At 47.8% G+C, this 25,556-nt stretch overlaps 1 protein-coding gene across 1 annotated transcript in view; it reads right to left on the bottom strand.

Moving 5' to 3' along the window:
- sema6bb (sema domain, transmembrane domain (TM), and cytoplasmic domain, (semaphorin) 6Bb) overlaps positions 1-25,556 on the bottom strand; it is a 325,575-nt gene that overhangs the window by 157,406 nt on the left and 142,613 nt on the right. Inside the window, exon 5 of the mRNA XM_078198149.1 lies at positions 25,286-25,387. Within this exon, the coding sequence (XP_078054275.1) occupies positions 25,286-25,387 (102 nt within the window). The remainder of the gene's footprint in view (positions 1-25,285; positions 25,388-25,556) is intronic.

The following is a 25,556-nucleotide window of genomic DNA, read 5'->3' as shown; positions in this document are numbered from 1 at the left end:
GGGCGTCGCTGGCTGGGCCCAGCATTTATTGCCCATCCCTAACTGCCCTCCATTTCAGAGGGCATTTCAGAATCAACCACATTGCTGTGGCTCTGGAGTCACATGTAGGCCAGACCAGGTAAGGATGGCAGATTTCCTTCCCTAAAGGACATTGGTGAATTATCAAGTCTTGCTCAATCATGAGGCCTACCTCAGGATTCTTGCAGGAACAGGTGCGCTGGCAGGAAAGAAAAGGTCACCTGACCTCTCAACTCTATTTCGTTCCCCAAGAAAGTGTCCATTTCAGGTTGACACTTCATAATTTCAGACTGCCAGCAACTAAGTTCATATTGCTTGAGTGGACACAGTGCCATAGTATCTATTTTAGCAATCTGAATGGGATCCCAGCATCTCATTTGAAAGGCAGCATCTTCAAGAATGCAGTAGTCCCTCGGCACTGCACTGAAGTGTCATCCTAGACTGTGGTCGGAATTTTACCTGCCCGCCATGGGAATCGGAGTGGGTGAGGGGGCGGTGCAAGGAAAGGTCCGTTGCTCTGGGGCAGGATTTTATGGTTTCGGGACGAGCGAGGCCATAAAATATCACCCCGTGTATTCAAGTTTGTGGTGAGACTTGAACCTATTATTACTTTACCAGAGGTAGTAGTGTTACCACTGAGCTATGCTAAGGGGCGGCACAGTGGTTAGCACGGCTACCTCATAACGCCAGGGACCCAGGTTTATCATCGTCACATGTATTGGGATACAGTGAAAAGTATTGTTTCTTGCACGTTATACAGAAAAAGCATACCGTTCATAGAGTACATGGAGAGAAGGAAAGGAGAGGATGTGGAATAATTGCAGTTAGAGATAGGGTGAAGAGAAAGATCTAATTTTCAGAGAGCTCGTTGGAAAACGCCCACCTGCATCGTCACTTCTCTCAGCCCCCACTCGCAGTGGCACAATGGGGAGGGGGGGGGTAGCATGGTGGCACAGTGGTCAGCAGTGCTGCCTCTCAGTGCCAGGGACCCGGGTTTGATTCCCAGCTTGGGTCATTGTCTGTGTGGAGTCTGCACGCTCTTCCCGTGTCTGCGTGGGTTCCCTCCGGGTGCTCCAGTTTCCTCCCACAGTCTGAAAGATGTGCTGGTTGGGAGCATTGACCATGTTAAATTCTCCCTCAGTGTACTCGCAGCACTGGAGTGTGGCAACTAGAGGATTTTCACAGTAACTTCATTGCAGTGTTAATGTAAGCCTATTTGTGACTAATAAATAAGTAAACTAAACTTTACAACCTTGTTTGATACAAACGCCATTTTAGTTGAGACCTGAAGAAATGTTAAGTGTAATATTATTGATAAAGTGGCTAAAGTGTTTGCGGGTTGTTACATCACCAGAAGTATAATATAGTACCTTATTGTTCGGGTGTCAGGAAGGTAGTCAGGGGGGGGGGGTCGAGGTGATATATGAATGGGGGTAGGAGGTAGTCAGTCTTGTGGGGGTTGGGAGGGGGGAGTCAGTGCAAGAGGTGTAGGTGGAGGTCAGAGGGTGATGAGTAGCTGAGGTGGGGGTTTTGGGAAGTCTTCAGGGGTTAAGGAGGCATCAGATGATCAGGAGGATAGTTGGTGGATGCGTGAATAGGCGAGGACTAGTCAAGGGTGTAGCTTTGGGGGTAATGAGTGGGTCTGTAAGGTATTTTGGGGGTTGGATGTCGTTTGGGGATGGAGGTAGTTGGAGGTGTGAGGATAGTCAGGAGTGGGAGGTAGTTCAGGGTTTGGAGTAGTCAGAAGCAGGGGTAGTGGGGAGCGGAGCGGTAGTCAGAGGCTCAGCGGGAATTGGGGAAGTCAGGGTTGGGTGTAGTTGGGAGTTTGGAAGGGGTAGTCAAGTTTGGGGATCGTTGAGGTGGGGTTAGTGGGGGGTGGGGGGGATTGGGGGTTAGTGGGGGGTGGGGGGGATTGGGGGTTAGCCGGGGGAGGGATAGATTGGGGGTTAGTCGGGGGGGGGGTATACTGGGGGTTAGTCGGCAGTGGGTGAGATTGGGGTGAGTCGTGGGGAGGGATATATTGGGGGTTAGTTGGGGGGAAGATTGGGGTTAGCTGGGGGAGGGGTAGATTGGGGGTTAGTTGGGGGAGGGGTATATTAGGGGTTAGTCAGGGGGAGGGGGAGATTGAGTTAGCCGGAGGGAGGGATAGATTGGGGGTTAGTCAGGGGGGAGATTGGAGGTTAGTCGGGGGGGGGGGGGGTGTGGGGGAGATTGGGGGTTAGTCGGGGGGGGGTGTGGGGGAGATTGGGGGTTAGTCGGGGGGGTGGGTGGGGGAGATTGGGGGTTAGTCGGGGGGGAGATTGGGGGTTAGTCGGGGGGGGTGGGGGAGATTGGGGGTTAGTCGGGGGGGGGGTGGGGGAGATTGGGGGTTAGTCGGGGGGGTGGGTGGGGGAGATTGGGGGTTAGTCGGGGGGGGGGTGTGGGGGAGATTGGGGGTTAGTCGGGGGGGTGGGTGGGGGAGATTGGGGGTTAGTCGGGGGGGAGATTGGGGGTTAGTCGGGGGGGGAGATTGGGGGTTAGTCGGGGGGGGGGTGGGGGAGATTGGGGGTTAGTCGGGGGGGTGGGGGAGATTGGGGGTTAGTCGGGGGGGTGGGTGGGGGAGATTGGGGGTTAGTCGGGGGGGGTGGGGAGATTGGGGGTTAGTCGGGGGGGTGGGGGAGATTGGGGGTTAGTCGGGGGGGTGGGGGAGATTGGGGGTGAGTCGGGGGGGGGGTGGGTGGGGGAGATTGGGGGTTAGTTGGGGGGGTGGGTTGGGGAGATTGGGGGTTAGTCGGGGGGGTGGGTTGGGGAGATTGGGGGTTAGTCGGGGGGGGTGGGGGAGATTGGGGGTTAGTCGGGGGGGGTGGGGGAGATTGGGGGTTAGTCGGGGGGGTGGGGGAGATTGGGGGTTAGTCGGGGGGGGGTGGGGGAGATTGGGGGTTAGTCGGGGGGGTGGGGGAGATTGGGGGTTAGTCGGGGGGGGTGGGGGAGATTGGGGGTTAGTCGGGGGGGTGGAGGAGATTGGGGGTTAGTCGGGGGGGAGATTGGAGGTTAGTCGGGAGGGTTTAGTTGGGGGATGGGGTGGTGAGGATAATCGCGGGGGGTTAGTCGGGAGGGTTTAGTTGGGGGATGGGGGGGGTGAGGATAATCGCGGGGTGTTAGTCGGGAGGGTTTAGTTGGGGGATGGGGGGTGAGGATAATCGCGGGGGGTTAGTCGGGAGGGTTTAGTTGGGGGATGGAGGGGCGAGGATAATCGCGGGGAGTTAGTCGGGAGGGTTTAGTTGGGGGATGGGGGTGTGAGGATAATCGCGGGGAGTTAGTCGGGAGGGTTTAGTTGGGGGATGGGGGTGTGAGGATAATCGCGGGGAGTAGGTCAGGAGGGTTTAGTTGGGGGATGGAGGGGGTGAAGATAATCGCGGGGGGTTAGTTGGGAGGGTTTTGTTGGGAGATGGGGGGGTGAGTATAATCGTGGGGAGTTAGTCGGGGGTGGGGTGCTTGTCGGGGGGTAGTCGGGAAAGGGGTAGTCCGGGGAGGGAGCTGGATTCAGCACCATATTCAGCTCCAGCCTCAACCACATCGTTGTTGTGTGGATTTGCCGTTTTGAATGCTGTCATTTGTCATGAGGTGGATTAAGTGAAGGAGATCCAAAGTAAATCTTGGTGCTAACTACTTCTGTAAAGGAAACCACACTTCAAAGTGTGTAATCAAGCGTGGGAAATATCATCTTTTATAGCTGCCCTCCTTTCAAAAGGTGCACATTTAAACATCATTTGAGTAGGAGCGAGTGAATGATGAGGCAAGTGTTTATTATCAGTTTTAATCCTGGCGCTGACGATGATGCTGAATGTTGAGGTTGTTTCACTTTCACAAGAGCCAATTTTTGAATATTAGATTGCGATCGTTTTTCCCCGGGGGTTTGTTGAGGTAAAAGCATTTATCTTAAATTCTAGAATGTTCTATTGTTGGAGGAAACGTGGACTTTCTGCCGTTTTGCCACGTTAAAATAATCGGGTCCCACTGGCCTCCATTCAGGGGTCAACACAGCAATATTGGAATGAATGAAGCTGCATCAGGTCACCACTCAGACTATCTTAAAATGCAACTCAGCTTTAACTATCCCGCAGCCAGGAAGGAAGTGAAGCATTCCTGACCTTCGCTACTCGTTAGGAACAAGGGTTATTTTCTTACACTTGGAATTCAAAATGCTCTTTGATGTATCTATCCTGCGTAGAAAGGTACAATTCCTTGTTTTGGTTTTCTCCCTTAATGGTGCTGGAGTACAGTTCCACTTCAGCGATTTTCTGATGGTTTACACAAATGACTATTGTTGTAACATTTGTGTGGTGAATGAGTGTCTACAGATTATTGGACCATGCAGAGTTCGCTAAAATGCTCTGTCCTGTAACTATCTCAATGTGTGCTCAGGGGGCACTTTAGAATAGGGATCACTGGATGCTAATCAAGAGGAAGTATCTTGGTTAACTCAGCCCCGCTCCTCCCTCGTCGAGGGATATTGAAACTCTTTCTCTTTATGGTTCTGGGTATCTACGCATCATAGCCATGGTATCATTTGGGATGGCTTCTCATAGAATCCCTACAGTACAGAAGGAGGCCATTTGGCCCATCGGGTCTGCACCAATCACAATCCCACCCAAGTCCTGTTCCCGCAACCCCATGCATTTTACCCTGCTAATCCCCCTGATGCTAACGGACAATTCAAGCATGGCCAATCAACCGAACCCGCACATCTTTGGACAGTGGGAGGCAACCGGAGGAAACCCACGCAGACACGGGGAGAATGTGCAAACTCCACACAGACAGTGACCTGAGGCCAGAATTGAACCTGGGACCCTGTTGCTGTGAGGTAGCAATGCTAACCACTGTGCTACCATGCCGTCTCTTCCTATTCCCACACCATTACCTCTGGTGTCCCCCAAGGGTCTACCCCTTGGCTTCCCATACATGCTGCCCCCTGGTGACATCATCCAAAAGTGCAGTGTTGGTTTTCACATGTATCATAGAATCCCTACAGCACAGAAGCAGGCCATACGGTCCAGTGGGTCTGCACCGACTCTCTTGACCGAGCATCCCACCCAGAACCTATCCATGTAAATCCACATATTTACCCGCTGATTCCCCTAACCTACACACCTTGGGATGTTAAGGGGCAATTTGGCACAGTCAATCAAACTGACCCGCACATCTTTGGTCTGTGGGAGGAATCCGGAGCACCCGGAGGAAACTCACGCAGACACGGGGAGAATGTGCAAACTCCACATCGACAGTGACCCAAGCCGGGAATCGAACCTGGGTCCCTGGAGCTGTGAGGCAACAGTGCTAACCACTGTGCCACCATGCCGCCCTGAACACTGATGACACCTAGCTAATCACGATCTCTCAACGACTCCACCTGTCAACAGCTTTTCCAACATCCAGTGCTGACACTCCGGGATTTCCTCCCATTGAAAGGAGGAGTGAAGCCATTGGCCGAAATCCTCCAGCTGTTCACACTGGTGGGTTTCTCTGGTCCACCTCCTGCCATGGATTTCCCAGAGGTGTGGGGTGGCTTCAATAGGAATTCCCATTGACAGCAGCGGGACCAGAGTATCCTGCTGCCAGCGAACAGCGTGCCGCCGAGGGGAGACCAGAGGATCTCGCCCTTGGTGTTTTTGCTCCCCATTCCAAATTCCGTTTCCCAGTTAGACTCCATCCCTTTCCCTGGCAAATAATTAAGCCAGTCTGTTCACAACCGGGCAGCACGGTGACACAGTGGTTGGCACGGTGGCACAGTGGTTGGCACTGCTGCTTCACAGCTCCAAGGACCTGGGTTCGATTCCCGACTTGGGTCACTGTCTACGTGGAGTTTGCACATTCTCCTCGTGTCTGCGTGGGTTTCCTCCGGGTGCTCCGGTTTCCTCCCACAGTCCAAAGATGTGCGGGTTAGGTTGGTTGGCCATGCTAAAAATTGCCCCTTAGAGTCCTGAGATGCGTAGGTTAGAGGGATTAGCGGGTAAATATGTAGGGATATGGGGGTAGGGCCTGGGTGGGATTGTGGTCAGTGCAGACTCAATGGGCCAAATGGCCTCCTTCTGCACTGTAGGGTTTCTATGATTTATATGATTCTAACCTTGGTGTCACATCTGACTCCAAGGTGAACTTCTGACATCACATTCCTGCCATCACAAAGATGGTCTATTCCCAGCTCGGTAACATCGTCTGACTTCACACCTGTCTCATACCACCGGATGCTGAAACCCTCATTCATGTCTTCACTACCTCTAAATTATTCCCATGCAATCTTGGTGGGTCTGCCACCCTTGGTAAATTTAACGTTATACCATACTCTGATGCCCATGTCTCAGCTCACAGGAATTGCCACTCAACTGTTACTCATGTGCTTGCTGGTAAAACATTGATTTCCGATCTGGCAACATCTTCATTTTAAATCATAGAATCCTTGCAGTGCAAAGGGAGGCCATTTGGCCCATCTAGCCTGCACCGACAACAATTCCACCCAGGCCCTGTCCCCCCATGAATTTACGTTGCTAATCCCCCTGTCACTAAAGGGCAATTTAGCACAGCCAATCCGCCTAACCCACACACCTTTGCGGAATGTGGGAGGAAACCCATGCTGACACGGGGAGAATGTGCAGAGTCCACACAGACAGTGACCGAAGCCGGGAATCGAACTCGGGTCCCTGGCGCTGTGAGGTAGTAGTGCTAACCACTGTGCCACCTTTTAAGGAGAAACTGTTAAATAAGGAGAAATTGGTCCCACTCATAAAAGGATGAAGAACGGGAGAGCAGCAGTTTAATGTGATTTGCAAAAGAAGCAAATGTGGGGGGGTGCGATTCTCCCATCCGGCTGCGCTGAAATCACCATGGAGCTGCATAAATTATGATAACGGCCATTACCATATATTTTAAATGTCAATAGAGTGGCCTGGGACTGAGATCTGTGGGCCTGCTGGCACCTCCCGCCCCCTGGCCTGCCAGGATTGGTTCACTCCAGCAGGGTTTAGCATAAGCTCCCCACTTGTGGGAGCTAGTGGCTCAACCCCGCTCGAGTGAAGGGTGGGGCAATTGAGGCCCCCCCAGAGGGATGGGCACTGAGGGGGGGTGCCCTCTGGGCATTGCCAGCCTTGATGTGGAGATGCCGGCATTGGACTGGGGTAAACACAGTAAGAAGTCTAACAACAACAGGTTAAAGTCCAACAGGTTTATTTGGTAGCAATTCGCTTCTCGGTCTTTTGGCTAAGATCAAGTGTAGTATGGATTGGATGCTGCACTTGGTTGAGGTCATTAGGTTACACTGAAGCTTCATATGTTTCATATGAAGCAATTTTTAAAAGCGGTATCTCGGCCTTTTGGCTAAGATGCAAATGAGCTCAAGCCTTGGAGGAGGAACCTCCCCCTCCTCCAATCAGCTTGGCTCAAATAGATTGGGCCCAGGACACGGTAATTTGGTCGCTTGCCCTGTCTTGTCAGCCTGGATCGGAAATGTCTCAACTTGTTAAGACTCTGAATTGGATTTGATTTGATTGAATTGGAAAAGTACAAAAAAAAGCCACTAGCTTTCGGAATAGGCTGTTCCTTCGTCAGGTGGGTGGGAGTTCTGATCACATTGTGCCCTGTTTGTGATCAGAACTCCCACCCACCTGACGAAGGAACAGCCTGTTCCGAAAGCTAGTGGCTTTTGCTATCAAATAAACCTGTTGGACTTTAACCTGGTGTTGTTAGACTTCTTACTGTCATTGCCAGCCTAGCAGTGCCAGCTTGGGCCTCCTGGCAGTTATTTTCCTGGGAGGCTTGGGCCTCCTGGCACTGTCCAAGGGGTAAAGTGCCAATGCCCAGGGGCACCTTGGCACTGCCCACCGGGCATCAGGCATGCCAAGAGGGTGGGCCCTATTGAGGGCGGGGTTTCTGAGGGTCAATTGGTGAAGGGGGGGGGGGTGCCGCTGCCACTCTGCATTCGGGCTGAGTGACAGAGGGAGGGAGGCCAGCGATCGGGGCTGGCCATCAGGGGGGGGTCAGCCTGCTTGGGGGTGGGGGTGGGTAGGGACTGCAGGATGGGGTGTGGGTAATCGGAGATCGGGGCTGCAGGGGAAAAAGGGAGACCTTGGGGTCCGGGTCCATAGGACTCTAAAATCGGCCCTTCAGGTGGAGGAGGTGGTTAAGAAGGTGTATGGTGTGCTGGCCTTTATCAATTGAGGGATTGAGTTTAGGAGTCCGGGGATAATGATGCAGCTATATAAGACCCTCATCAGACCCCAATTGGAGTACTGTGCTCAGTTCTGGTCGCCTCATTACAGGAAGGATGTGGAAAAGATTGAAAGGGTGCAGAGGCGATTTACAAGGATGTTGCCTGGATTGAGTGGCATGCCTTATGAGGATAGGCTGAGGGAGCTCGGTCTTTTCTCCTTGGAGAGACGTAGGATGAGAGGAGACCTAATAGGTATATAAGATGTTGAGGGGCATAGATCGGGTGGACTTTGAGAGGCTTTTTCCCAGGGTGGAAATGGCTGCTATGAGAGGACACAGGTTTAAGGTGCTGGGGTGTAGGTACAGGGGAAATGTTGGGGGGAAGTTTTTCACACAGAGGGTGGTGGGCGAGTGGAATCGGTTGTCGTCAGTGGTGGTGGAGGCAAACTCAATAGGGTCTTTTAAGAGACGCCTGGATGAGTACATGGGACTTAATAGGATGGAGGGTTATAGGTCGGTCTAAAAGGTAGGGATATGTTCGGCACAACTTGTGGGGCCGAAGGGCCTGTTTTGCGCTGTAGTTTTCTATGTTTCTATGAGAAGATCAGGAGGCTGGCAGTGTGAGGCTATTGCGCATGGGCCGATCTCAGCGCTGACAGATCGGCGCACGCGCAGTGGCCCACTTAGTGCTATGCTGCTGGCCTCTCCAGCAGGAACAGGCCTGATTTTCAGCATGATTCACGCTGAGGCACTCTGCAGGGAACAGTGTGGGAGATTCATTTTGAAACTGCCGCTGAAAATAACAGCGTGATTTACTCCAGTTTTTACGCCGATTCGGCACTTTGAATTATTTTTGGGAGAATCACCCCCGTGATGTGAGAAAAATACTCTTTCACACAACAAGTGGTTCGGGTGTGGAGTGCACTGCCTGGAAGTGTGGGGGAGGCAGGTTCAATCGAAGCATTCGAGAGGGCATTGGATGATTACTTGAATAAAAATAATGTGCAGGGTTACAGGGAAAAGGCAAGAGAATGGCACCATGATGCTTGTTTGGAGAGCTGGTGCAGAAATGATGGGCCAAATGGCCTCTGACGCCATAACAATTCTGTAATCTGTGAAGCTGTTATTGTATAAATAGCTAACAAGACATCACATGGAAAATCAGATAACTATTGGTAAGAACGTGAGCGCGAAATCTTAATCCAAGTGACCCAAACTGTAAACTCCTCTCATAATCAGATTTTTATTTTGACTTTGGTAGATTATATAAATGCCTAACATGACAAGACTCTGGGAAAATAGACCTGGGGTGAAGCAAAAAACAGTAACTGAGGGGAAACTGTTCATCCACGATCAAGGCATAAGAAAATGAACACTTCAAGGAATGGGAACTCATCCATAGAAAGTAAACTTCAATGGTTAGGTAAATTGATTCTGGAGGGAAAAGACCTCATCAAGCATAGGCCACTGACTTGCTCACATAAAGCATAAACTCGTAAGGAATGGCACAGTTTAGAATCACAAGTTAGCATAGGGAAACAGCCAATTTGGCTCTTCAAGTTGCGCACTGGTGTTTTTCTCCACATGATCAATCCAGAATAACATTGCTCTACAAGCCTTCAATATTCCTTGTTTGCAGACAACGACTGAATTCATTTCTGAATGAAATTCTCTGCAACAGCAGAGGAGCTCTTTTGGACAAATAAACTAAACAAGCTTGAGGGCATAGAGAAAGAAAAAGAACTGGACAAAATTGCTATGTTTAGGATGTAATTTCTGCACATAAACCACAATCTATCAACTTAATTGAGTCATGGAATAATTCAAAGACAACTGGGAAGGTGCAGTTAACAAGTATCAAACCCCACACTAAACACGTGCACAAAATGAAAGCTGTACAAGTGTGTGGCTTCCAGGTTGTAATATAAATCAGGCATTTCTTTGAAGGCAAATGGGCAGTTTTTTTTATTCATTCATGGGACATGGGTGTCGCTGGCTGGCCAGCATTTATTGCCCATTCCTCATTGCTCTCTGAACTGTGTGTCTCCCTCGGCCATTTCAGAGGGCGGTTGAGAAACAGCCACATTCCTGTGGCTCTGGAGTCACATGTAGGCCAGACCAGGTAAGGAAGGCAGATTTCCTTCCCTGAAGAACATTAATGAACAGGATGGGTTTTTCCAACAATGGTTTCATGTCATCAGCAGATTCCTAATTCCAGATACTTTTTATTGAATTCAAATTCCACTATCTGTCATGGTGGGATTCGAACCTGGGTCCCCAGAACATTAGCTGAGATTGTAGATTGGTAGTCTAGCAATAATACCACTAGGCCATCACTCCCCCCTACAACTGGCCACAGAGCAGTAGCACCTCAGTTGCCGGTTGTAGGCTTCCCCCATCATTCCTTCAGTTTGATGTCCATAGTAAATTTCTTGGCCTATATGTAAGACAGGCTCACAAGCTGTTATAGAGAACAATAACTGCAACTTGCATTTATATAGCACCTTATATGTAATCAAAAATGGTGCTACACACAGGAGTGTTATGAAACAAAATTTGTCACTGAGCCACACAATGGGGCAGAATTTAATATTGGTGACAATGTTCTCGCCTGCCAGTTAAAGGACTCATCAAGCACTTAATTGACCAACATGGGACCATCCTTGGGATTAGGACACCAGAGGCAGTGAACTTGCCTTAAACAGCTGCTGCCAATCGGATGCCAATAGCTCTCCATCGCCCAGTCCCTGAGTGAGTTACCTGATGAAGGAGCAGTGCTCCGAAAGCTCGTGATTCCAAATAAACATGTTGGACTTTAACCTGGTGTTGTGAGACTTCTTACTATTACATAGATAAGAATAGAATCAGGCGAGTGCAGACCCACCCAGCAGGGTGACAATAGAGAGGTGCTGGAAGAGGGCCTTGTGGTTAACTGTGTCAAAGGCTGAGGCCTGGTTAAGAGGGAGGGGTTTACTTTTAGCAGTCACATGGAATATTGTTTGTGACTTTGGTAAAAGTCATTTTGGTATGGTAGCAGAGACAGAAACCTGATTGGAGGGATTCAGCAATGAGTTCTGGGAAAATTTGTATGTATTTGGATGTGGAGATGGGGTGGCAGTTTGCAAGGATGGTGGGCTCAAGGGTTGCCTTGGAAGAGAGAGGTTATAACCGCAGATTCGAAGAGAGTGACCGAGACTGAAGTGAGAGATTTGTTAACAATATTAACAACACAGCACCAGGGACCCGGGTTCGATTCCCTGCTTGGATCACTGCCTGTGCGGAGTTTGCACATAATCCCCGTGTCTACGTGGGTTTCCTCCCACAGTCCAAAGATGTGTGGGTTAGGTGGATTGGCCATGCTAAAATTGCCCCTTAGTGTCAGGGGGATTTAGAAGGGTAAATACATGGTGTTAAGGGGATAGGGCCTGGGTGGGATTGTTGCCAGTGCACGCCTGATGGGCTGAATGGCCTCCTTCTGCACCGTAGGACTTCTATGATTCTTCTATGATATTGGCCAAGATGGGGACAAGCAAGGGAAATCAGGTCTTCAGCATTTCATTGGGAAAGGATTGAGGGAGCAGGAGGTGAATAGGAACCTCGGAGAATACATTGGGAGATAGGAAGAAACTGAAGCACAATGTGAATTTGCGGCTAGGGTGGTAGGGGTGGGTTGGATCTATGGAGAAAGTTTGGCCTGGTGGGTTAGGGGAAGGGAATAACTGGAAGGGCCAGTTGATGCAATGTCTCAAACTTGAGCTTATTATTGGATGCGAGGAAGGAAGAAACAAGGGAGAGGAGCTTCAGAAAATATTTTTTTTACATTGGAGAAAACAAGCCAGGATTTATCTTTGCAATCCCGTGAATACATTGCTGGGACTTGACCTGACATAATGGCAAGTCTATCGACTTAATTGCGTCGATAATTGAAAGAGTTGGAACTAAAATTCAAACATTTTACAAGTATAACAGCCGGGATAGTTGGCACGCTGATCTTTCACCTCATTGAGTGAAGAAGATCTCGGAAGCAATAAGAAATTATTTATCATTGTGCACTTTTATCAGGCCTGTGGTAAATGAATTCAACCTTGAATGATGACTTGAACCGTGAAATAAGCTTCACTTTTCCATCAGGAAAATTCTTCAATTATGTTCATCCTGTAGTCACTCCTTCAGATACTGTTCTCAGTGTGAGAGAGTTCACTGTGCAGACAGAAATTTACTAACTGTATTAACTCACACTTCTTCAATCAATTACCCAATGACTCAATTCGGTTGATAGGTTGGACGCTAAACTGAAAGACGTTTGTCAATTTTTTAAATGTCTGAGGATTGATTTATTTACTTGATTCTTCTCCCCACACCACAACCAACCGTCGGAGTCGCAGAATTTTCTATCATCAGAGAACGCAGTGACAATTGGGAACAGTAGCGCAGTGGTTATGTCAGACAACCGATAATCTGAAGGCCTACACAAATTCTTCAGCGATGCCTTCAAATCCCTTCACTTCAGTTTGGGGGAATTTCAATTTAGTCAAATAAATACATCTGAAAAAAATATATACAGCATCAATGATGGTCACCACGTGACACTGGATTGATAGAAAAATACATCTTGGTCACTGATTGTTAGAGTGTAATCGATGACAACTTTGTATTGGTTGTAATGTGACCAATGGGAACAAGATGTAAGGGTCAGCTGACCCAGCAAACCATGGAACCAATTACAGAGCGATGTAATAGTCAGGTGACCAGCTGATTCACAATAAATAAGAAACCATGTAGGATTGTAGAGAACTTGGAGTGGCCCAGGGCGAGGCCCCAAATTTGGAGTAATGATGTTTCTTTATTAAACCTTTTCTTTGATTTATAAGTTGGAGTAAGTTTTATTGTATTTTCGTATCCTTCTGAAGAAACACTGATGTCCTTTAGTGAAGGAAATCTGCCATCCTTTCCTGATCTGGTGTCTCCAAGCCCAAAACAATGTGCTTGACCCTTAACGCGACCTCTGATGTAGTCCATCAAGACACGGTTGTCAAGGGGAAGGTTCACCCACCTTCTTGAGAGCAATTAGGGATGCATAATAAGTTCTGTCTTTTCCAGTGACACCAAGATCTTGTGAAATGAATTAAGAAAAAATAAATTGGGGCTTGTACATAGGTTCCTAGAAATCATAGAAACCCTACAGCACAGAAAGAGGCCATTCGGCCCATCGAGTCTGCACCGACCACAATCCCACCCAGGCCCTACCCCCATATCCCTACATATTTTACCCGCTAATCCCTCTAATCTACGAATCCCAGGACACTAAGGGGCAATTTGTTTTTTTTTCGCATGGCCAATCAACCTAACCCGCACATCTTTGGACTGTGGGAGGAAACCGGAGCACCCGGAGGAAACCCACGCTGACACGAGGAGAATGTGCAAACTCCACACAGACAGTGACCCAAGCCGGGAATCGAACCCAGGTCCCTGGAGCTGTGAAGCAGCAGTGCTAACCACTGTGCTACCGTGCCGCCCTTGGTTGAATGCCAATTTAAAATAAATATAAAAATCAACTGTGTAGATTGTAAAGAGATACAAACTGGCTGAAGCAATCACATGATTGTCGAATTCTAAGGTTGCATTTGATCTATGCAGGAGAATGCTGGGCATCAACTGGAGGGATAGAAAGGCTGGCAAAGCAGTAATTAGGATGGTTAAATAATCTGCAGTAATGGTGGACAGGAATGTCCCCTCCCCATAACGTGTTTCGCAGTGGTGGATGCGGCCCGCCATTGGTAGGCCGTTGGATCTTCCGGTTGTTGTCAATGGGGTTTTCCGTTGTTCGCACTCTCTGCCGTTGGGCCGCCCGTGGCAGGAGGGGTCACTGTAGGCAGGACTGGAAGATCCCGCCGGCGGGAATGACTGGAAAATCCTGCCTGTGGTTTTTCTTATGGAAGCACTGAGGCCCACAGAGCGGGACAGAGTCAGCATTGAAAAGAGTCGGAGAAAGAACATAAGAAATAGGAGCAGGAGTAGGCCATCTAGCCCCTCGAGCCTGCCCCGCCATTCAATAAGATCATGGAGATCTGATAGTGATTTAGTTCCACTTACCCGCCCGCTCCCCATAACCCTTAATTCCCTTATTGATCAGAAATCTATCTACCTGTGACTTAAACATATTTAACGAGGTAGCCTCCACTGCTTCAATGGGCAGAGAATTCCAGAGATTCACTACCCTTTGAGAGAGGAAGTTCCTCCTCAACTCCGTTCTAAACTGACTCCCCCTTATTTTGAGGCTGTGTCCTCTAGTTCCTTGTTTCCTTTCTAAGTGGAAAGAATCTCTCTGCCTCTACCCTGTCTAGCCCCTTCATTATCTTATATGTCTCTATAAGATCTCCCCTCAGCCTTCTAAACTCCAACGAGTACAGGCCCAATCTACTCAATCTCTCCTCATAAGCTAACCACCTCATCTCCGGTATCAACCTGGTGAACCTTCTCTGTACTCCCTCCAAAGCCAATATATCCTTTTGCAAACAAGGGGACCAAAATTGCACACACTACTCTAGTTGCGGCCTCACCAGTACCCTGTACAATTGCAGCAAGACCTCCCTGCTTTTATACTCCATCCCCTTCGCGATAAAGGCCAACATTCCATTTGCCTTCTTGATTACCTGCTGCACCTGCAAACTGAGTTTTTGCGATTCATGCACAAGGACCCCCAGGTCCCTCTGCACAGTAGCATGCTGTAATTTTTCACCATTTAAATAATAGTCCATTTTACTATTATTCCTTCCAAAGTGGATAACCTCACACTTGTCAACGTTATACTCCATCTGCCAGATCCTCGCCCACTCACTTAGCCTATCCAAATCTCTCTGCAGACTTGCCGCATCCTCCACGCAATTCGCTTTCCCACTCATCTTTGTGTCATCCGCAAACTTTGCTACCCTACACTCGGTCCCCTCCTCCAGATCGTCTATGTATATGGTAAACAGTTGAGGCCCCAGCACCGATCCCTGCGGCACGCAGGATGAGCAGTCAGTGGCTAACATCAAATTTGGACTTCAAAAGCCTGTAAATTGCAGTTGGTGTTAGACAGGGATTTGCATTAAACAGGAAATCAATATAAACTCCGGAACGAAGAGATCGCTGGTCCCATTCCAAAGAACAGGATAGGATTTGCCAATTGTTTTTACACTTGAATCGGACAAGTATTTACATAGGGCAGTACGGTGGCACAATATTTAGCACTGCTGCTTCACTGCGCCAGGGTCCCGGGCTCAATTCTGACCTTGGGTGACTGTCTGTGTGGAGTCTGCACATTCTCCCCGTGTCTGCGTGGGCTTCCCTCCGGGTGCTCCGGTTTCCTCCCACAGTCCAAAGATGTGCAGGTTAGATGGATTGGCCATGATAAATTGCCCCTTAGTGTCCCAAGATGTGTAGGTTAAGGGGATTAGTGGGGTAAATACGTGGGGTTATGGGGATAGTGCCTGGGTCAGATGCTCAGCAGAGAGACTAGATGGGCCGAATGGCCTCCATCTGCAATGTAAGGATTCTATAATCAGGATGAAAATATAAGAGCAAGAGACAACTTGAATCTGAGATGGTCAGTCATACCAGGAAACCAGGATGGAAGGATGACAGAAGGGAATAGCTGTCGGAGGTGATGGGGGATGGAATTGTCCTGTGGTATCAATTGTCTAGTTATGCTGACTGACTAATTTATTTTCCGTCTCTTCCATTTTTTATGTACAGCCAGTAACGAGCAACACTCCTCCTTACCTTCCCCCCTTTTCCAGTTTCATGCTGCACCGAATGATAGACAGGGCCTTTGTGTTCCTTGAAAGTCTAAAGGAAATGTGATCCTCAGGCCTGCCAGTACCAGCTACCTGATTAGGTAAATACTTGTCACATTCCAGTATAAACACAATTGGCGAATTCTATCCTAATCAGCCGTTCTTCACAAACCTTAGGAATGGGAACAAGGGTCCCTTTATTCTGGTGGGTGTTTCTTTCCCTTTAGAAATGTAAACCTGGCTCAGAAAGGACGGAAGGAATCCTACAGTTATAATTAACTGTGTTTATAAAATTTTAACTCCCGGAAATTTTCACACAGTGGCGTTTGTTTGAGTTATGGTCAATTAGACAAATTAAAGTAACAGAATCCCTTTCTGTAGGGCCACAGAAACTGCATTTAATCATTGCCACAACTTGTATCCCATCTTTTTTGCTGACCTCAGTTTACACATACATACACACACGCACGCACGCGCATGCACGCACACGCGAAATGGCTTACACTAATTCACTAAGATAGATGCCAAACCTCTCTAATGTTATATGATAGTCAGGCAGGTCTGGTAATGAGGCAATTTAGTAGAGGTGAGCTTTGAACACTTTAAGAATATAGAGCAGCACAGCGTAAGGGACCCGGGTTCAATTCCAGCCTTAGGTTGGGGCGTGGTTTGTGTGGAGCTTGCATGTTCCCCCCTGTATATCTGCGTGGGTTTCCTCTGGGTGCTCTGGTTTTCTCTCTCAGTCCAAGGGTGTGCAGGTTAGATGGATTGGCCATGCTAAATTGTCCCTTAGTGTCCAAAGGTGTACAGGTTAGATGGATTGACCATGCTAAATTGCCCTTAGTGTCCCAAGATCTGTATGTTAGGTGGATAATTAGATGACTCTAAACTATGTTAAGGCTTGTTCTTGTATGTTTCTACACATACATGTGAATGTAGCCAAGTCCATCAAAGCAGCCTCCCACCCATTGACTCTGTTTATACTTCCCACTGCCCCGGCGAAGCAGCCAGCATAATTAAGGACACCACGCAGCCTGGACATTCTCTCTTGCACCTTCTTCCATCAGGAAAAAGATACAAAAGTCTGAGGTCATGTACCAACCAACTCAAGAACAGCTTCTTTCCTGCCGCTGTCAGACTTTTGAATGGACTTACTTTGCATTAAATTGATCTTTCTCTACACCATAGCTATGACTGTAACACTACATTCTGCACCCTCTCGTTTCTTTGCTTTGTCTGTATAGCGCGCAAGAAACAATACTTTCCATTGTATACTAATACATGTGACAATAATAAATCAAATCAAATTACACTGGCTTTTCCTTTCCAGGTGGCTTTGAAAAGATTAGGCTGGAATCTGGGTTCTGCAGGACGGATAATTTTGTCAATTCCATACTGTAATTCCAGATTAAGTGTTGTCTAAGGGTTTTGCTTTATCTGGCTGTTACCTCCCAGATCGTTCATGGATACCCTGTGAGGGTATTCCGTGCTTCTCACTGGCCCTGACTTCATGCTGTCCAGCACGAAGGCTTTTAACATGCACATTTTTCACATTGCTAGCCTGGTCTGGTCTGGATTGGTTTTACCCCCTCACTGTTCACCCCTATAGCCTGTGAATTTATTCGCTCCAACTCAGGCACCCATACAAATCTGGTTTCTAGAGGGATAATGGGCTGTAATTGTGGGAATTCTGGATTTGCGTCTAGTACTTTATTTTCTGGTGAATTTTAAAACTTGGCTTGTTTCATTTTGCTTATCAGTGGGCAACCCTGCATGAGTTTCACTGCTAATTCCCTTGTGGTCTCCACAATTCTTACCTGCTTTGGCCTCTCTTTCTCTTTTGTTTTGGGAATAGGCCTGTTCCATGTCTCTTGGAACTCTACAATCCCCAAATGAAGGTTCACCTCTTGCTGTACTTCCGTGTGGCTTTTCAACTCAGTGGAGCACCACTTTCACTCCTTCTTGGTCTATTTTGGAACTTCCCTGGACTCAATTTGAACATGCCATGAAGGTGTCTCCACAACAAATCACTGGCTCCCTTCCTTCATCCTGTCTAACCTTTTAGAGGTCCTTCATGGACCTATTTTACTCCCACTGGCCTTGCTTTTGCCTTTTAAAAATATAATGACTGTTCCTTAGTTTCCTCAACGCCCATGGACTCCAACCTGAGCTGATTTACTTCCACTGGCCTTGCCTCGACCTTTCTAACTCCCAGTAGCTCTGCTCCAGGTTCCATCATCCCCTGTAGGGTGTCTGGGCTTCCCTCAGTTTCCCCCACTCTTACAGATTCCTGCTGGCTTTCTGCAGCCTTTTCAGCCTCTCCTGCCTGTTGCCTACCTATCGGAGTACTACTCTTCACCCTGTCTCGGCTGCTTCTAGATTCCGGAGAAAGCTAACCAGACAGTAGGGTCATCTTCAGTCTCCTCTGACAGAGTTTGTCTGGCCATAGACTGGGTTACCACGCAGTCAAGGAAAACGCCCGGCACTTTCTCCTGCAGCTGTTCTGTCTTCCTGACCTCAGTCGGTTTCTCTGAGTCTACTGGGTTACTGGCTATTGCTATCACTTTTGATTCCACCAGGCCATTGGTGGGGCATAGGTCAACCCAACCACAGACAAACTGGGGATGACGCCCACAGTCATGGGTCCTATTTAATCTCAGTTGCAGCTGGTATGTGGGTTGGGCATGTACCCCCTTCAATACTCTTTACCAGCACCTTGGCACTTACTGCACTCTGATGGAAAGGCCATGCCTTTTCCCAGCAGTAGAGTTCGGTTCGCCCCTATATCCCTCAATATCACTATAGGCTTACTCGCCTCACTCTGGGGAAATGTGGCCATCCTTGTAACTCTCAGGGATTTCTTAAGCTCACCCAAGTGACATAGCCTCATGACAAATGGAGTGCCTTGGAATCACGTTAGAAGTAACATTTATTTATGGTTATGCACTTTGGCCAGTCTTTCAAACTGAAAACTTGAAGGATAATTATAAGCAGGAAATGCAAAGGTCGGATAAAGCAACTCTAAGGTCTGAACTGGTGATGTGCTGCTGATAATGAGGAGATACTGGACAACTCAAGCCCACTTCCTACAGATCTGCTCACTCAAAGAATACTATCAGTATCTTGTTTTATCATGGTTTCAGTGTCTGGATGGGGTTTCTTTTGAGTTTGCCTGTTAATCTAAGGATTCTACTGTAGGCTGTTGTTCATAAAGCCATTCTTGTTTATTGACAGATCCATATATATCTCAGTGCTGTACACGAGCTCTCAATCTCTTGTGGCACTGCAGCGCAGTTACATCAATAGGTACATCAGTATCAGATGCTCCTGATGTTCACCCTTTATTCTACATCTCCCTCCCGCAAGACGTTAACCCAACTCTATATATACTCCTACAGTTCCCCCCAAAGTCTCAGGCTGAAATTTTCAGCCCTCCGGTAAGTGGGATCTTCCAGCCCCGCTGAAGTGAATGGAAGTTTGAGTGGCTTGCCACATTCGCCATGGTGGCACCTGCCATGTTGGGGCCGGAAAAATCCAGGCCTCAGACTTCCCAGGGTTAGTCTCTATGGTGCCCTGACCAATCACCGATTCCTTTCGATATTGACTTAAATAGACTGACCACGAGTGCAACATGCAATTGAATGAAGTGCATGGCGCTGGCTGAGCCAAATTGGCTGGCCAGCTGCTTAGTGATGTGGAATAATGCCAGTAGCGCAGGTTCAATTCCTGTACCAGCTGAGGTTATTCATGAAGGCCCCACCTTCTCAACCTTGCCCCTTGCCTGAGGTGTGGTGACCCTCAGGTTAAATCACCACCTGTCACAGAAATATTGAACCCTTACAGTGCAGAAAGAGGCCATTCAGCCCATCGAGCCTGCACTGGCAACAATCCCACCCAGACTCTGTCCTCGTAAACCTACGTATTTACCCTGCCAATCTCCCTGACACTAAGGGACAATTGAGCAATCAATCTAACCCAGACATCTTTGGACTGTGGGAGAAAACCGTAGCACCCGGAGCAAACCCACGCAGATATGGGGGGAACGTGCAAACTCCACATGGACAGTTACTGGAGGCCAGAATTGAACCTGGGTCCCTGGCACTGAGAGGCAGCAGTGCTAACCATTGTTCCACACTCTCCCTCAAAGGGGGGAGCATCCTATGGTCATCTGGGACTATGGCGACTTTACCTTTAATATCTTTGCTTGCACAATTGGGCACTGATGGGACCTGGCAACTGGATGTCCAAATTCCTCCCTCTCCTTTTCAACCCATCTCTGAGTGTCAAATCTTACCCAGGTACAGTACTGTCGGTAGCCTTGCTACAGACAGATTGCGAGCCTAGTGTACAAACATCGCAGTAAAGCCATATCCAATCCGATCCAAGAATCCACATCCACATCCTTTACAGTAGTTGCTCAGCAACCCGGAGCTAGCGCCATGAATCTGTGGGTCCTGGGGCCAATCATGGTGCTGTCCAGCCATGTCGGCACACGGGGGGGGCGGTATTGATGCTGTGTACTCTTGATCTGTTTGGCTGAGTAACACACCAGATTGCTGATTGCTATCTAGCCGAGACACTTAATTAGTTTTGTAAATTCTACCCTTAGTTTTGTTCACTCTGATAATTAGTGTGAAAAGAAGATTTTAATCATACTGGAAATAACAGTCATCCAAGTAGGCACAGTTATCTATAATTGGATGGGAAACTATTCAAACAATGAATGGGGCTTGCTGAATGCCCGTGTTGGGAGCACTAAACCATCAAACGTATCCTATTGTTCACCTGCAGCGGTAGTTAAAAATTAGGAATAAGATGCAAAGGATGATGGAATAGAAAATAAATGAGAGCATTGGGGGGAACCGCATCATCTTCCTGTTTTCGGGGAGCGAGGATAGGACTGGGCTTAGTGCAGTAACTTCCAAAGTCAAATATCCTGCACGTGGTCACTGGTGAAGATGGAATGAATGACCAGAGGGATGGCAGTGCATGTGGAATTATACCCAGTACAAGTCAAAACCCTCAGAAGGTACAAAAATAATTGAAAAGACTAATAGATTGTTGGATTTATGGGCAGGAGTACAAACATGTGGAAGCTATGTTTCAGTTGTGCACTGTGGTGAAATCGCAACCCGAGTACAGCATTCAGTTCTGGGCACTGGGCCTCAGACAGGCTCCACTGGCCTTTGAGGGGGATATAGTGCAGATTCAGTAGAATGATATTGGAGCTAAATAGGACAGGTTGTACAAACTAGGCTCTCTATTACTCTCTCTATCGCTCTCTCCCGCACCACTGCACAGTGGTTAACACTGCTGCCTCACAGGGACCCGGAAATCATAGAATCCTACAGTGCAGAAGGAGGCTATTTGGCCCATCAAGTCTGCACCGACCACAATCCCACCCAGGCTCTATCTCCATAATCCAATGTATTTACCCAAGCTAGTCTCCCTGACACTAAGGGGCAACTTAGCATGCTATCTTCCATCCTTACCTGGTCTGGCCTGCATGTGAATCCAAGCCCACAGCAACGTGCTTCTTTTTATTGCCCTCTGAAATGGAATTAGGCACTCAGTTCAAGCTCTATTAAGGATGGGCAACAAAGGCTGGCCTTGCCAGTGGTGGCCACATCCCATGAAAGAATGGATTAAAAAATATATAATGTTTTGGACGACCTAAAGTTTATGGACAGTGGAATGTGGGAGACCAGTCAGGAGTGCATCGGAATAGCTCATCCTACTCCTGTTTCTATCTTCCTAGAAGATGCAGGTTAAAAAACAGAATAATGATAATGGGGATACATGAGGAAGATTTTATAAGTCCATGTTTCTGGCACGTAGTCTCACCCACTGGCCTCGACTTGAAAAATTCAGCTGCACGTGACCCACAGGTAAATGACTATAATGGCTGTAAAATCAATAAATTTCCATTACGTACAGTCAGCAGTCAAAACTTCCTGATGATGACTCATAAAATTACTTCACAACATCTCTTCAAATTAAAAAAAATACATTCTGGATGATGTCGGGATGAAAGGTGGTGAACAAACTATGAGAATATGCAGAATTAAGGAGCAGGCAGAATTTGATCCCAATGTGTCAAGAATCACCAAGTAACGTCAACACTTAAGACAATAAGCTGTAGGAGCAGAATTAGGCCATTTAACCCGTCAAGCCTACTCCACCATTCAACCATGGCTGATAGGTTTTTCAACGCCATTCTCCCACCTTTTCCCCGTAACCGTTGATCCTCTTACCAATCATGAACCTATCTCTGTCTCAAACATACTCAACGACCTGGCTTCCACAGGCTTCTGTGGCAATGAATTCCATAGATTCGCCACCCACTGGCTGAAGAAATCCCTCCTCATCTCTGGTTCTAAAGGGTTGTCCCTTTATTCTGAGGTTGTGCCCTCAGGTCCCAGTCTCACCTATAAACGGAAACATCTTCCCCATGTCCACTCTATCCAGGCCTTTCAGTATTCTGTAAGTTTCAAAAAGATCCCTCCCTCATCCTTTTAAACTGCTTGATTGCGTCTTGAGGGCACATAAATATAGTAAAAGCCATCTTTTAGTGAAATTTGAACCAAAGACACAAGCCCCCTGTGCTTCCAAACCCGTGCCAGTGAGTTGGTGTTCCAATAAATTGGTGCATTGCATGTATTATAGATTTCTCTTTTCTCGGTGCAAAGTGAAAAGAATGTGCTAGAAAGGTTACAGGGACAGATCAATGCTGTTCTTGTCATGTGGAAAGGTCTGTTCGTCACGTGGTACAAATGTCAGGAACGTTCATTTAAGAGGGATACAGAATTAAAATGAAAGGAAACAGGACCCACTTTAAACACTGAGATAAGTGAGGAAAGATAAGAATCTCAGAAAACAAAATAAGAATTCAACCCAACAGCAAGTGTTTCTGTAATCAATAATTCATTCTCTGTGGGAGTAAAATATCAGGGCAAAAAACAGAGTTGCCGTTCAGCCTGACCCAGAAGTACGATGTCCCTCTGTAGTTAATACCTCGACTGTCAGAGGTCCAGCTTGCAAAATGGGTGATTGGGTAAATATAGCAGAACCGGAAAGGTATCATGTTTAATTCTATCAGCTCCATAATTTTAACAGGGTTCCTTGGATAAGTGTGCTTCCTAATTGGCTTGCAATTTCTTTGCTGGAAAGCGTGAAACCCAGAGAAAACAGCAGTGGGTTTGAGCTGGGTCAACATTTCAAAGCGCGCGAGCCTGTTAGCAGAGATTAGACGGAGCTGCTGTAGGAAATTGTGAAAAAATATGATTCTCTTCTGAGGTTGGGGCTGAGGCACATTATTGATCAATGTGGGAGTTGCTCAAAATCCTGAACCAGTTTGAGAGGGTAAACAATGAAAGATTATTTTCTCTGGTCAGTGAATCGGTAACCAGTTTTGACAAGAAACAAAGATTTGACATCAGATTAACTTGACAGATTTCATTAGGTACCACACATGAGTTTAACAAAAAAAGCCACACATTTAAACATTCACCCACAGGAGACTAATTGGGGGCCAGGACCATCACTAATCCAGCTTGTTCCTAACATTAGTTCAACTAACCGAGAGCTTCATTACGCATTTATACTCACTATTCAAAGCCTGTCCGCTACCTACAATGTGCAAGTCAGGAGTGTGAAGGAATACTCTGTACTTGCCTGGATGTGCACAGCTTCAACAACACTCAAGAAGCTTGACACCATTCAGGACAAAGCAGCCTGCTTAATTGGCATCCCACCCACAAACGTTCACTGCCTCCACCACCGATGCACAGTGGCGGCCCTATGTATCATCCACTAGATGCGCTGCAGCAACTCACCAAGGTTCCTTAGGTAACACCTTTCAAACCCATGACCACTATCATCTCGAAGGACAAGGGCAGCAGATACACGGGAACACCACAACCTGGAGGTTCCCCTCCAAGCCACACATCATCCTGACTTGGAAATATATCACCGTTCCTTCACTGTAACTGGGTCAAAATCCTGGAGCTCCCACATTGTGGGTGTGCCTACACTACAGGGTCTGAAGCCGGCTCAACACAACCTTCTCAAGGGTAATTAAGGATGGGCAATAAACGCTGGCCAGCCAGTGAAGCCCACATCTCATGAATGGATAAAAAACAAACCTTCTTGGTCTATGCTTTGGCGACCAATGTAACTGTAGGCTGACCTTTTTCAGGAAGGTAAGTGGACAGAACTAGCCCTGTGCCAGCAGACCCGCAGGACCCCCAGGGCAGCACGATACTGGAAGCGGCCAATTAAGACTCTGCTTCCGCGGTCCACCATCAAATTGAGGATGGCGACCCGCCTCCCAAAGCTGTTGGACCAATCAGAAGGTCAGAAGCCTCGGCAACACCATTAGAGATAAGCACCACTGAGCTGTGGGATATAGGAGAGGAAGCCTTCACGGCGAGGCATCCTTGAATTCCCCTAGGTCGGCTTATTTTAATGAGCTGCGGCCTGGTAGGTAAACCCTAGTAATCCGAGATGGGGGGGGTGGGTGAGGGGGCGGAGTGGAGGGAAGCAGGGTGCATCTTCAAGCATTGGAGCAGTGGTCATGGAGGTAGCCATTGTTGTCCATGGGACCTTCTCTGGGCCTTGCGGCAACAATGAAGGAGGTTTCTGTTTGACAGCCTGCAGGGATGCCACAAGGCTCGAGGTAAAATGTCAGCTGGGAGTAGGAGGTGGGCAGAATTGGCCATCGATGGGTGGCCAAGCTATTTAGCTTCCCACCTGTGATAATATGCCACAGTGACAGGAAGACCTCGGTCTCCTCTTGCAATGCCTTCTACTGCCAGTTTACCAGCATGCCCACTTCTGAGACTGTCTCCATAGGTCTGATAACCAGCTGATATCAAGTGATGGCGCAAATCTATGTGGTGCAAAGGCCCAAATTCCGATCTGTAACCGGTCCTGCTGAATCCTGCGTACCTTACCTTGCTCAACTGAATCTACCTCTCGGGCCTTAGTGAAGGCGCAAATGGGCCAAACAGTCCCCTTCGGTCCTGAAAATTTCGATGATTCTTTTGATCTAGCAACATACATCCAGACACAAAGCACGTACAACAGAATTCTCTCTGTTCTACCCCTTCAGCTTATTTCACCAAAACGTTGCGAGTCCCACAAAGCTTTCAATCCTCGTCTAGGCTGCCAGGGTCAATACCCCTGAGTTGACAACTCCAGCTCATTAAGAAGCTGGCGTCTTGTGTTGTGCATGTTGCAAAGGAGATGAGTACTAATGAGCATTGCAAACACATACAGCAATGTTACAGAAGGCGACAGTCACTCACTGTGTAATTTGCACACACTGGATTATAAGCATTGGTCCCACATATGAAAAGTGTGCCGCTGTTCCTCTTCAAGAGTACTTTGATAAAGTTCCGACATTCTGCCTGGAAATAGAGAGAAAAAAAGACTCATTATAACTCCTTCTGAACAATCTGCTCTCTTTCCAATTTGTTTCCTTTATAAAAGAAGCAACTTCTCCCTATTTTTCAAATAATTAAAGTAATTGTGGCACGGTGGCACAGCGGTTAGTCTGCAGCCTCACAGCACCAGGGA

This window comes from Mustelus asterias, chromosome 26 (assembly GCF_964213995.1).
Source record: "Mustelus asterias chromosome 26, sMusAst1.hap1.1, whole genome shotgun sequence".
Taxonomy (NCBI): domain Eukaryota; kingdom Metazoa; phylum Chordata; class Chondrichthyes; order Carcharhiniformes; family Triakidae; genus Mustelus; species Mustelus asterias.
The sequence above is the reverse complement of the archived record's forward strand: the minus strand, read 5'-3'. Positions and strand labels throughout refer to the sequence as shown.